This window comes from Taudactylus pleione, unplaced genomic scaffold (genome assembly GCF_031769625.1).
Source record: "Taudactylus pleione unplaced genomic scaffold, aTauple2 ptg000762l, whole genome shotgun sequence".
NCBI classification, from domain to species: Eukaryota; Metazoa; Chordata; class Amphibia; order Anura; family Myobatrachidae; genus Taudactylus; species Taudactylus pleione.
In genome coordinates, this window is record NW_028285164.1 from 1,108,854 (window position 1) to 1,123,157 (window position 14,304).

General features: G+C 44.7%; 2 protein-coding genes across 3 annotated transcripts in view; one reads left to right on the forward strand and one right to left on the reverse strand.

Moving 5' to 3' along the window:
• Window positions 1-1,496: 1,496 nt before the first annotated feature.
• LOC148476880 (E3 ubiquitin-protein ligase TRIM21-like) lies at window positions 1,497-3,267 on the reverse strand. Its single transcript, XM_088457478.1, has one exon. It carries the CDS (start codon window positions 3,060-3,062, stop codon window positions 1,587-1,589), a length of 1,476 nt encoding a protein of 491 aa, XP_088313604.1. The 5' UTR covers window positions 3,063-3,267; the 3' UTR covers window positions 1,497-1,586.
• Window positions 3,268-11,497: 8,230 nt separating this feature from the next.
• NUDT9 (nudix hydrolase 9) overlaps window positions 11,498-14,304 on the forward strand; it is a 37,066-nt gene continuing 34,259 nt past the window's right edge. For both annotated transcript variants that reach the window (XM_088457449.1, XM_088457450.1), the window contains exon 1: window positions 11,498-11,670. In XM_088457449.1, the coding sequence (XP_088313575.1) occupies window positions 11,528-11,670 (143 nt within the window). In that variant the 5' untranslated portion in view covers window positions 11,498-11,527. The remainder of the gene's footprint in view (window positions 11,671-14,304) is intronic.

A 14,304-nucleotide genomic window follows, 5' to 3' on the forward strand; every position in this document is an offset into this window, starting at 1 on the left:
TGTGTGCCCTGTGCACAGACTGCTATGTAACCTCTCCTATTCACCCACCACTCACACCAATGTCACTGTGTGCCCTGTGCACAGACTGCTATGTAACCTCTCCTATTCACCCACCACTCACACCAATGTCACTGTGTGCCCTGTGCACAGACTGCTATGTAACCTCTCCTATTCACCCACCACTCACACCAATGTCACTGTGTGTCCTGTGCACAGACTGCTATATAACCTCTCCTATTCACCCACCACTCACACCTATGTCACTGTGTGCCCTGTGCACAGACTGCTATGTAACCTCTCCTATTCACCCACCTCTCACACCAATGTCACTGTGTGCCCTGTGCACAGACTGCTATGTAACCTCTCCTATTCACCCACCTCTCACACCAATGTCACTGTGTGCCCTGTGCACAGACTGCTATATAACCTCCTATTCACCCACCTCTCACACCAATGTCACTGTGTGCCCTGTGCACAGACTGCTATGTAACCTCTCCTATTCACCCACCACTCACACCAATGTCACTGTGTGCCCTGTGCACAGACTGCTATGTAACCTCTCCTATTCACCCACCACTCACACCAATGTCACTGTGTGCCCTGTGCACAGACTGCTATGTAACCTATCCTATTCACCTACCACTCACACCAATGTCACTGTGTGCCCTGTGCAGACTGCTATGTAACCTATCCTATTCACCTACCACTCACACCAATGTCACTGTGTGCCCTGTGCACAGACTGCTATGTAACCTCTCCTATTCACCCACCACTCACACCAATGTCACTGTGTGCCCTGTGCACAGACTGCTATGTAACCTCTCCTATTCACCCACCTCTCACACCTATGTCACTGTGTGTCCTGTGCACAGGCTGCTATGTAACCTCTCCTATTCAAGTGACCGCAGGCCCAAAGCACCGGTCACCCCCCACCCCTTGCGTACATGGTGTCACACCTATCTCTTGCATTGATGATGCCAATAAATGTAGTTTTTGTTATTGCTGAGCTTTAACCTGACGGATGGAGATGAAACAAAGTGCAGATTATTTCTAGGAGTTTCCGCTACACAATGACGCCGTTTTCATGACAATCAGTTCAGTCATTTTTGCACCAACTTAGAACAGACAGACACAACGTTCTTATTATATTAGTATAGATAAGAGAAATGTTGATTTCATTTATTGCAACGACTGTACTTACATGAGAAAACGCAGAGGCATTAGTTATATTTAGGTAGGAATTCAGCAGAACCTGTACAATAAAGAATTTGGCATATACACATTGAATAGCATTACACTATATCAGCCTACAATACAAGCACGTGATACAATGGTCTGACACTGTGGAGTATATTTACTAAAGTGCTTTTTAGAAGTGGAGATGTTGCCCATAGCAACCAGATTCTAGCTACTATCTTCTAGAAGGTGCTAGATAAATGATAAGTAGAATCTGATTGGTTGCTATGGGCAACATCTCCACTTCTAAAAACCCGCAGTTTAGTAAATATGCCCCTGTGAGTACAATACCTACTATGGCTATTACATTCCAAACTCTACTTGATGCCACCAAAGAGCAAACGGCTAAACTAGCTCCTAATCCTCACCCAGGCGTCATCCTCTACCATGAGTGCAATGTGGAGAGGCTCTATAAAGAAGGTCCTGTAGGTGTATAAGTGACTGATGGGATCAGAAAGCTGATAGAAGGAGAGCTGTCCAGCCAGGTAGTCCAGGAATACTAAAAACCTACAGCAGGAAGAGTCAAGATTTATCGGGTTCACTATTGAGCAATGTTTCACGGAATATTCATTGTTGAATTTTTGTATACACCAGGACTTGTCATTGATTCCGATGAAGGAGAGAGGTCCTTTCCTTTCTATACTGGGATAGGCCACCCCTACCATCCAATCCCCACAGTCACTGACCTCTACCTCCCAGGCGTGCCTGCCCGAGTAAAAGCTCCTGCTGCTGAGGACCTGCACGCAGTAAAACCGTTCAGGCGTTTCCGGACGGCACTGGTTGATTATTGATTTGCACACACTTTTCTTGTCTCCCGAAATGACCACGTAATCTCCAGCCGTGTCCATGTCCAGTAGAGTGTCATCGGCCTGTGGCATGTGGAACCCTATCATCTGTTCTGTATTTTTCAATATTTTAGCCAAATTTCTGTGCAAGGTCATAGAGATGAGAACGTCGTCCAGGTCGTGAATATCATGGACACCTTCGTCACTCATTCTCCTGCCATTACTGACCTCCGAAGCAAGAGACGTGTTAGAGTTATCAAACTTCTCTGCTCGTAGGACAACCAATGGATCGGCCATGTTACAGAGCTTCTCTGTGTAAGACATCTGCCTAGACAACGCGTCCTTCCTTATTTCCAGTTCTTGGATTCGTTCAGCTATGGCGAGTAAGGCCTGCTCTTCCTGCCTCGAGACCTCTTTCAGCATCCGCCTCTCCAGGGTTGCCAGCTGTTCTCTGATTTCTGTGAAGAGGGCTGTGGTTCGGACTGTTAAGCTATTCGCTTTGTCCTGGACCCTGCGGATCTGTTTTCGCAAGGTCTCGATTCTCTCTTGTGTCTTCGCTTTCCTCAACTGACGTTTCTTGAGAACATTTCTCAGCTTCTCCTTCTTCTTCTCAGAAGCCTCATCAAGTGTCTCCACCTGGTGTCTCTTATGCTCTCCGATGACCCAGCAAGTGTCGCAGACAATTGAACCATCATCGGAGCAGTAGTAGTTCAGGACCTCATTGTGGACGGAGCATTTTCTGCTGCGGAAGGATGTGGTGGGTACGATTAAGACGTGTTCCGCTGAACTGTGCCCATTTAGATGTTTGTCACAGAAGGAAGCTTCGCAGGTAGGACAGGTCTTCACAGCAGGAACAGGTGTGTGCATGCAGTAGGTGCAGAAGACCTCAGCATCCTCGCTTAGTTTCCTGCATTCAGGACAAATTGATTCTTCGTTTTCCTGATTGCTCACTGCCCTCTCCATACAACCCTGACAGATCATGTGACCACATCTCAGAGCTACAGCTTCTTCATGAAGGTTCAGGCAAACGAAGCAGCTCATCTTGTTTCTCAGAGCAGCAGATGTCACCTGGAGACAGAGCAGTGAGGAATGAGCCTGAAATCCTGTTCTCCTGCTACAAATAGCCAGTCTTGTTTCAGCCACAGAGAAGATATCAGATAGGCGTGCAGACGGGACTTCCCATATCAGTCTGATCTTTACAGAAGACCAATAAAGTCACATGACATCCAAAAAAAAAACCTGCGGTCTTGTGAGATACACATGTGGATGAGGACGTGTCTGGTTTTATATTTGAAAGTTATGTCTGTATATGTATAATTTGCAGATGTAGTACTGTACATAGGTCATTCATTTACTGCAGAAACCTGCTGAGCAGCATTCTAAGCGGTGTAATCAATTGTTCGGATTTTTTCGCGGCTGCAGCTGCCGTCTAAATTGACGGGAGCTATTCAATTGGTCGTGTCGCTGGGCGCGAGTGCCGCGGACGGCAATCATTTATCACGGACGCCACGCCTAAACAGCAGGGGATTAGCTGCGTACAGCAGCTAGACCTGTCTAAAGAGACCCAAAAGCCGGGCACGATGAGGTTTAAGTGTCCAAAAGCCCCACTATGGTGCAATAAGCAACACCCGCGCTCAGCGGCAAAAACAATTGAGTAGCTCCCGCAAGTTTAGTCGGGAGCTATGGCTGCAAGGAAAAGAAATGTATTCCCCCATAAATGCATGGGATTCTTTACTATTTATCATGTAAATGCATTGAATATATTTTCTTAAATTGTGTGAATACAAAAAAAATTAAAATCCCAGAGATTATATATATATATATATACATATACACACACACACACATACATATATACACACATTTTCAAAAACAGAAAACCTGGCTGGTGATGGGACTTACCGCCATTTCTGTGCTGCCCTTTTAGTTTACAATATTATTATTTGGACCAATTAGATCAGCACAATTTGGCCTCAGGTCTGCACCTTGGCCCTGATCAGAGCTGGACGCTCTGACCAGAGCGCTCGCTCTGAATCAGGGCCCACCTCCATTAAAATGGAGCGTCCTCCTGGACGCTCGTATAGCTGTGGGTCACCACCCACAGCATATACGAGCGTGCAAAAAGATGGTCGCGATGGTCTTGACCATCGGAACTGCGAGTGAAAGCCTGCGTATATTCTCATTTCAGCATCTCCATACTTGTTCTTGTTTTTCTGTTATATGTGAATTTTTGTTTTGTCTTATTTGTTTTATTATTATTGATATACATTATGAAGTTGTTGGTCCCATCCATTTCTATTTGAAGGATTTATATTAAAGTTATGTTTTTAACCTTTTCATATTTTCAAGAGTGCTCACATTACAGAGTTTCTTCTTCTATTTGCATTTCTTATACTCATTTCAACTCTAGTGACCACCACCACCACTACCTCTTTAATGCATTTTTGTTCATAGGCATTGGACACTATATTATAGGTATAGTGGTTATAACCATGTTGTAGTAGATGTCAATTTTGTCACTGCGATTATATCCCCTTTTCCCTGTTACTATTTCGCTTTCTCAAACCCAACATGGCCAAAACTGAACTCATTGTGTGTCCTTCATCCAGAGTGTCCTCCCCTCCCACCTCCCTATCTCCTCTGCTCCACTGTCTGGGAGTCATTCTGGACTCTTCCCTCCCCTTCAGCCTCCACGTTCAATCTCTTGCCCTATCCTGTCGTTTCCATCTCCGCTCAAAATCAGACCCTACCTCTCCTAGGATGCCACCAAAACCATTGTCCACCCACTGATCATCTCTCGCCTTAGCTACTGCAACCTCACTGGAACCCCCCCTCCTCCTCTCCAATCTGTACTCAACACTGCAGCTAGACTTATCTCCCTCTGCCACAGCTCCACACATGCCTCTCTGCAAAGCCCTTCCCTGGCTCCCCTACAGAGTCCTTTTCATATCATGCACATACCCTCTCCAACTCCACAGCTCCTTACATCTCCAACCTCATCTCCTTACACAGCCCCTCCTTGTCCTCTTCAGTCGGCCTATAATGGCTGCCTTTCCCATTGGAACGATCTCCCTCGTTTTATCAGACTATCCTCCAGGCTGCTTTGCTTTAAGAGGGCACTCAAAACCTGTTCATAAAAGCATATCCGTCCACCACTAAGCCATGTCACCACATAGTCTGACCCTATGCACTCTCCAATTCTCTCACTCCTGCTTTCTACCATTAGCTCCCCTCACACTGGCTCACTCCTTATGTCTCCTCCTTCTCTTTAGGCTGTAAGGTCCATGAGCAGGACCCTCCTCCCTCCTGTTCTCATCTCTTGCACACCTCCCACACATCCTCCATGGGCTCTCTGCCCCTGTTCTCCGATCATCTGGTTTTGTTTTTTTCAGACGACCTTGTCCCATCATTTGCGCCCACGCTGACAGCTACGGGTTTCAGCTGACGCTGAATATTTTGGTTGCACCCATTGCATCGGTGGCTGTGTGGAGATTTGTACTGTACTGTTTTACCCTGTATTGTCTTATTGTTTTGCCCTCTGTACGGTGCTGCAGAACACTTGTGGCGCCCTATAAATAAAATGTAATAAGCTCACGGAAACCAGGAAGGATAAAGGGGGAGGTGAATCAAACAATCTAAAGAGAAAAAGTGGAGATGTTGCTGATAGCAACCAGTCACCATCGTTCTAGGTGTCATTTATCTAGCACCTTCTATAACATGAGTTAGAAGTTGATTTGAAGATGCGATACATCTCCCACTGAGGTGAGGAGGACGGTGATTGATGATGCGGCTTGCTGAAAAAACCTGATTGGAGAAAACACATCATCAGGCCCCGCCCACATGTGATGTGGTGTCATACCATTACCACCAGGTGTTCACTGAGGTGGGACTTGCTCATGGTCCCACCCACCTTACAGCAGGTAAGGGCTCCCAGGAGATTTACCTGCGCTCTCCGAGGCATTCTGGGAAACGTAAGCACCTATGATTATTGCTAGTATACCTTGCAATGCTGACATCCTCTGCGCTGCAATCGTTTTGGCATGAAAGCATAGTTGTGGATGTGATCCCTTTATCCCTTACATATTACTCAGCGCTTCACCCTGCCCATCCTTCAGCTCTAGGCCAGGGGGGATTGCTGGCTTGTTTATCAGCAGTTTGTGTTTTACCTCCATCTTTCGTGGCACTGCAGCCCCAGGAGTCTTATTGCAGTTGCACGCATCGGTATAGTTCAGTCTCCCGAGGTAGTATAGAATCTCTCTCACAATATAATACTGGGGATGAAGAAAGTGCTTTTTTATAAAGCATTGTGGGTAGATGCTATGAAGTTGGAGAAAATGTTTCCAACATGGAGCTTTGCCGCCCTCGTGTGGTAGTATAGGAAATAGCATCTTAAAAATAGGCCACACCAGTGAAGCAGTTTTGTCTCCAAAACAGGAACTAAGTAAGTAACTTCGACAAAATGAAAGGTACAGCTCTGCTGCTTTCTGAGTTAGGAGGAAATTGTCATTATTATTCAAGTTAATTCCCGCAACCTATTCTAATATTAAGGGCTATTAACTACTTGTCAGGGTTCAGTCAGCCACCAGTACCACCAGAAGAGGGCATTCTTATAATGTGGCTGTAACTACAGATTGTGGCTGAGAAGTAGGGCTAGGAGCTAGTGTCCTTCAGCCTTGTTGCCCACTCTGCGTGGCCTCTATAGGGCTTGATCACTGTAGCTGCTGCCAATTGATGCCACAGCTTGCTTGGCCCCTGCAGCTCAAGGCTATCTCCTAGGGGTTCCATGGACCTCCAGGCTGGTCCGAGCCTTCCTCTTCGCATCGCTGCTTCACTAGACCACGTGGAGCTCAGGATTAATTCTGATAAATGTGATAATGCTGTGGAGAATGATTGTCAGCAAGCACGGCTGCATTTAGAGAGGTCTTTCATTAAAGGCAGATGGAGGTAGACATATTGGGACTTCGATGACGTTTCCCTCCTTTCTGGGTGGTGAGTCCTTGAGAGCCGGGTACATTTGGGACCCTCGTCTTGCGATTTTGTCCCTTATATTATTGCCGATTTTCTATATTGTTATGTCCCTTGCTGTTGGTTTCTTAGTCATTTGCTTGTCGGCAGAGGTCTCATTCACCTCTTACTTTGAGGAAGCCGCCAGGTGCCAAGAAACGCATCCAGTACACTCCTAGAGATCAGATACTTTATGCATTTTATGCTTTATTTTTTGGGATTATTGTTATTTTACTTAAATCGATTTACTGTCTATAGATATCGAAAGAGATTTATATGTTTGAATATTACGTTTGTCAACAGAAATTGTTTTGTGCTTTTAGTGCCACCTCTAAATTTATAATAAATCTTATTTGAACCTAAAAGGATATCCTGCATGATCAAATTAAATCCTTTAATAATGGTTCTAAGGTGTTCCCCAATTGATAATTATGTAGACCTCTCCCAATCTACATATTATAAAGGCGAGTAAGGGGAGGGCTAATCATAGTACACAGATGTGCCCTCGCTCGTCTTTGCGGCATTCGCACCAAACAGCCCCTCTCGATGCGCCAGATCCCGTGAGATTCAGCTGGTGCCAGCCATCTTTTTAGCGTATTTTTTTTTTGTCAAAAATTTTTCTTAAGTCGTAACACGAAGGGACTAGGATGCGCCAGGAGACTGCGCTGAATAATTTGATATGTGACACTTGTGCTAAGATGCAGCGTCCGGAGCTTTTTTCCACGCCAAGGTCCGTTTACAGACTCAGGAGCACACAGATATACAGGTGTCACAGATCACATTACTCAGTGCAGTCTCCCGTATACAGACTCAGGAGCACACAGATATACATGTGTCACAGATCACATTACTCAGCGCAGTCTCCCATATACAGACTCAGGAGCACCCAGATATACAGGTGTCACATAACACATTACTCAGCGCAGTCTCCTATATACAGACTCAGGAGCACCCAGATATACAGGTGTCACATAACACATTACTCAGCGCAGTCTCCTATATACAGACTCAGGAGCACACAGATATACAGGTGTCATATATCACATTACTCAGCGCAGTCTCCTATATACAGACTCAGGAGCACACAGATATACAGGTGTCACATATCACATTACTCAGCGCAGTCTCCTATATACAGACTCAGGAGCACACAGATATACAGGTGTCACATATCACATTACTCAGCGCAGTCTCCTATATACAGACTCAGGAACACACAGATATACAGGTGTCACATATCACATTACTCAGCACAGTCTCCATATACAGACTCAGGAGCACACAGATATACAGGTGTCACATATCACATTACTCAGCACAGTCTCCCATATACAGACTCAGGAGCACACAGATTATACAGGTGTCACATATCACATTACTCAGCGCAGTCTCCATATACAGACTCAGGAGCACACAGATATACAGGTGTCACATATCACATTACTCAGCGCAGTCTCCATATACAGACTCAGGAGCACACAGATATACAGGTATCACATATCACATTACTCAGCGCAGTCTCCATATACAGACTCAGGAGCACACAGATATACAGATGTCACACATCACATTACTCAGCGCAGTCTCCCATATACAGACTCAGGAGCACACAGATATACAGATGTCACACATCACATTACTCAGCGCAGTCTCCCATATACAGACTCAGGTGCACACAGATATACAGATGTCACACATCACATTACTCAGCGCAGTCTCCCATACACAGATTCCATAGCTGAAGAGTTCCAAGCTTCCACGAGCATTAATGTAAGCACAAATACTGTGCGGCGGGAGCTTAATGGAATGGGTTTCCATGGCCGAGCAGCTACATGCAAACCTCACATCACCAAGTCCAATGCCAAGCGTCGGATGGTGTGGTGTAAAGCACACTGACACTGGACTGTGGGGCAGTGGTAACGTGTTCTGTGGAGTGACCAATCACGCTTCTCTGTTTGGCAGTCAGATGGTGGAGTCTGGGTTTAGCGGATGCCGGGAGAACGTTACCTGCCTGACTGCCTTGTATCAACTGTGAAGTTTGGTGGAGGAGGGATAATGGTAGGGGCTGTATTTCAGGGTTTGAGCTATACCCCTTATCTCCAGTGAAGGGCAATCTTAATGTTTCAGCATGCCAAGACATTTTGGACAATGCTAGGCTTCCAACTTTGTAGCAACAGTTTGGCAAAGGCCCTTTTCTATTCCAACATGACTGTGCCCCAGTGCACAAAGCAAGGACTACAAAGACATGGTTTCGGTGAGTTCAGTGAGGAAGAACTTGACTGGCCTGCACAGAGCCCTGACCTCAACCCCCATGGAGCACCTTTGGGTTGAACTGGAATGAAGATTACGACCTAGGCCTTCTCATCCAACATCAGTGCCTGACCTCAAATGCTCTACAGAAACCCTCCAAAATCTTGTGGAAAGCCTTCCAAGAAGAGTGGAAGCTGTTATAGCTGCAAAAGGGGGACCAACTCCATATTAAAGTTTATGTATTTGAATACAGTGTCATTACAGTCCCTGTTTGTGTATTGGTCAGGTGTACAAATACTTTTTTCCATATAGTTTATGTTTATTCAGGCTTTGTTTAGACATTTTGCCTAGTGTTGTCATGGCTGCTGACAATAAAGGCCTATTTGGACGGGCTCACAATTCATGCATTGTCTGGGTGTTGCCCTCTTGTAGCTGAGAGGTGAGTTGCATTATGGCTGCAATCTATTGGTATGTGAAGTATTCTAGTGTAGGGACTTGCAGAGATTGAGGATCTCTTGACGACAGCTTGAAAGCCGAAGTGTTTTTATCAGAATATGAACAAAATCCCCATGCTGTCATCTGCTGGATACACCCCGATTTGCGGTGCTACTGACAGCCAACAATTGTCTTTCTGTTCTGTAGTCACATATGGCACGAATATTGCCACGCAGCTGGTACCATGTATAATATGGGTAAGAACGAGCGCAGGCATATTCCTTTTCTCCTTAAAGTTCATGGCAGAAAATTCTAATGAGGGTATGATACATTGTGAGCCAGTAGCATGCGAAAGGATGGCGCCAAGCCCTGCCGCATTGTGATTAGCATACCATATACTTCAGTTAGCACCTGCCGCCTATACAGTGTAGCGGCCATTTCGTACATTGTACCGATATTACCGACAGGTCAGCCTATCAGTTCACTCGGAACCAGTGAAGTCACTGACGCAGGTTGCGATGTCACCGGCTGTAATTCTCAGCTTGGAAAGAGGCTGAAGCTGGTTTATTATTCCCCAATGAGCCATTTGCAGAATACTCTTAGGCGTAAATTTACTAAAGTGAGAGTTTGTAGAAGAGAGTTTTAAAAGTGATGTTGCCCATAGCAACCAGATTCAAGCTATTATCTTCTAGAAGGTGCTAGTTAAATGTTAAGTAGAATCTGATTGGTTGCTAGGGGTAACATCCCTTCTAAAAACTCTCACTTTAGTAGATTTACCCCTTAGTGGTATTTCCGCTCGCCTTGTATGTTATACAGCGGTCCCAGGAGCATCTCTCCATACATTTAATGAATCGTGTACAGCCCAAATAAATGTTACGGTGTATTTTAATGTCTCTCTTTTTATTTTTTTAAAAATCACATCATGTTTAGCATTAGTGCCCCTACTGCAGGGTATCACATCCAGGTAGAGCAAAAGCCATACAATCAACGAAGTCACTCAATCGCCTTTCCTATGGTTACAGGTCCTAATGGAAGTGACCGGTCATATACTGGATGTGACTGGTCATACTGGGGGGTCATAAGCTCCTACTGACAGTGGGGGAAATGTAGCCCATAATGAGGGTGATGGATGATATACAGGGAGTGACTGGTCATACTGAGGGCTACTGGTCATACTGTAAGTTGTAGTTCATATTGAAAGTGACTGGTCATACACAGGGCGGTGACTGGTCATATACTGGAGGTTATAGTTCATACTGAGGGTGATGGATCATCTACTGGGGGTTATAGTTCATACTGGGGGTTATAGTTCATACTGCGGGTGATGGATCATATACTGGGGGTTATAGTTCATACTGCGGGTGATGGATCATATATACTGGGGGTTATAGTTCATACTGAGGGTGATGGATCATCTACTGGGGGTTATAGTTCATACTGAGGGTGACTGGTCATATACAGGGGGAGAATGGTCATATACTGGGAGTGACTGATCATATACAGGGGGAGAATGGTCATATACTGGGTCTGACCGCCCATATGCTGGAAGTGACTGGTCACAGACTGTATCTCGCCCCAGAGTGACAGAGATGTCCTATATCCCTGTGACAGCCCCGTCTTACCTCTGCCGTCTCATGATTACACGTACAGGGCGGAGCGTATAAAGGAGCCAGGCACCATTTTGGTTAAAAGTCACTTGTATATGAGCTGAGGTGACCTCATACAGGCCCCGCCAAAACCTCACGTCACCGCGCGCTGCTGCTGCTGCTGGTCGCCATGGAGACACGGGAAGCGCCGGGAGCACGTGACAGGCGCGCATGCGCAGCAGCATGTGGCTGGGCCGCTCTCCACTACAGCTGGTCCGGACGGCGGTTGGGCTGTGTGTGCTCCACTCTCCCTGCCAGCGCTGCCCGGCCAATCACAGCGCTCCTCCTCCTCCTCCTCCTCCTTACCCCAGCAGGTGAGTATAGTGCCAGCACAGGCTGCTGCGTCTGAGACTGGGCACCTGTAACCTAGGGCACACACCACTATATCATACACAGTATCTATACATTTATATAATATATCATGGCTGCCTGCCGGCTCTCCCTGCCCCACCCTGGCTGCCATGGTTACACAGTGTTTACAGGGGTGGGGTCATAGGAAACCAGAGTAAATAATTGAAAATGCCATAAACTATAGTGAATGATTCAGAAACTCCACACACCTTACCCTATATACACACACCTTACAATATATACACACACACACACCTTACCATATATACACACACACACCTTACCCTATATACACACACCTTACCATATATACACACACACACCTTACCCTATATACACACACCTTACCCTATATACACACACCTTACCATATATACACACACACACCTTACCCTATATACACACACCTTACCATATATACACACACACACCTTACCATATATACACACACACACCTTACACTATATACACACACCTTACCCTATATACACACACACACACCTTACCATATATACACACACACACACACCTTACCATATATACACACACACACACACCTTACCCTATATACACACACCTTACCATATATACACACACCTTACCATATATACACACACCTTACCCTATATACACACACCTTACCCTATATACACACACACACACACACACCTTACCATATATACACACACACACCTTACACTATATACACACACCTTACCATATATACACACACACACACACCTTACCCTATATACACACACACCTTACCATATATACACACACCTTACCATATATACACACACCTTACCCTATATACACACACCTTACCATATATACACACACACACACACACACCTTACCATATATACACACACACACCTTACACTATATACACACACCTTACCATATATACACACACACACACACCTTACCCTATATACACACACCTTACCCTATATACACACACACACCTTACCATATATACACACACACACCTTACCCTATATACACACACCTTACCCTATATACACACACCTTACCCTATATACACACACCTTACCATATATACACACACCTTACCCTATATACACACACCTTACCATATATACACACACACACACACACCTTACCATATATACACACACACACCTTACACTATATACACACACCTTACCATATATACACACACACACACCTTACCCTATATACACACACCTTACCCTATATACACACACCTTACCCTATATACACACACACACCTTACCATATATACACACACACACCTTACACTATATACACACACCTTACCCTATATACACACACCTTACCCTATATACACACACCTTACCCTATATACACACACCTTACCATATATACACACACACACACCTTACCATATATACACACACACACCTTACATTATATACACACACCTTACCCTATATACACACACACACACCTTACCATATATACACACACACACACACACCTTACCATATATACACACACACACACACACCTTACCCTATATACACACACCTTACCCTATATACACACACCTTACCCTATATACACACACCTTACCATATATACACACACCTTACCCTATATACACACACCTTACCATATATACACACACACCTTACCATATATACACACACACACCTTACACTATATACACACACCTTACCCTATATACACACACACACACCTTACCCTATATACACACACCTTACCCTATATACACACACCTTACCCTATATACACACACACACCTTACACTATATACACACACCTTACCCTATATACACACACCTTACCCTATATACACACACCTTACCCTATATACACACACCTTACCATATATACACACACCTTACCATATATACACACACACACCTTACCATATGTACACACACACACCTTACACTATATACACACACCTTACCATATATACACACACACACACCTTACCCTATATACACACACCTTACCCTATATACACACACCTTACCCTATATACACACACACACCTTACCATATATACACACACACACCTTACACTATATACACACACCTTACCCTATATACACACACCTTACCTTACCCTATATACACACACCTTACCCTATATACACACACCTTACCATATATACACACACACACACACACCTTACCATATATACACACACACACCTTACACTATATACACACACCTTACCATATATACACACACACACACCTTACCCTATATACACACACCTTACCCTATATACACACACCTTACCCTATATACACACACCTTACCCTATATACACACACACCTTACCCTATATACACACACCTTACCCTATATACACACACCTTACCCTATATACACACACCTTACCCTATATACACACACCTTACACTATATACACACACCTTACCCTATATACACACACCTTACTATATATACACACACCTTACCCTATATACACACACCTTACCATATACACACACACACCTTACTATATACACACACCTTACCCTATATACACACACCTTACCCTATATACACACACCTTACCATATATACACACACACACACCTTACCA

Excerpts from the sequence above, each read along its gene's own strand:
- LOC148476880 (XM_088457478.1), bottom strand. The coding sequence starts at position 3,062 with ATGAGCTGCTTCGTTTGCCTGAACCTTCATGAAGAAGCTGTAGCTCTG.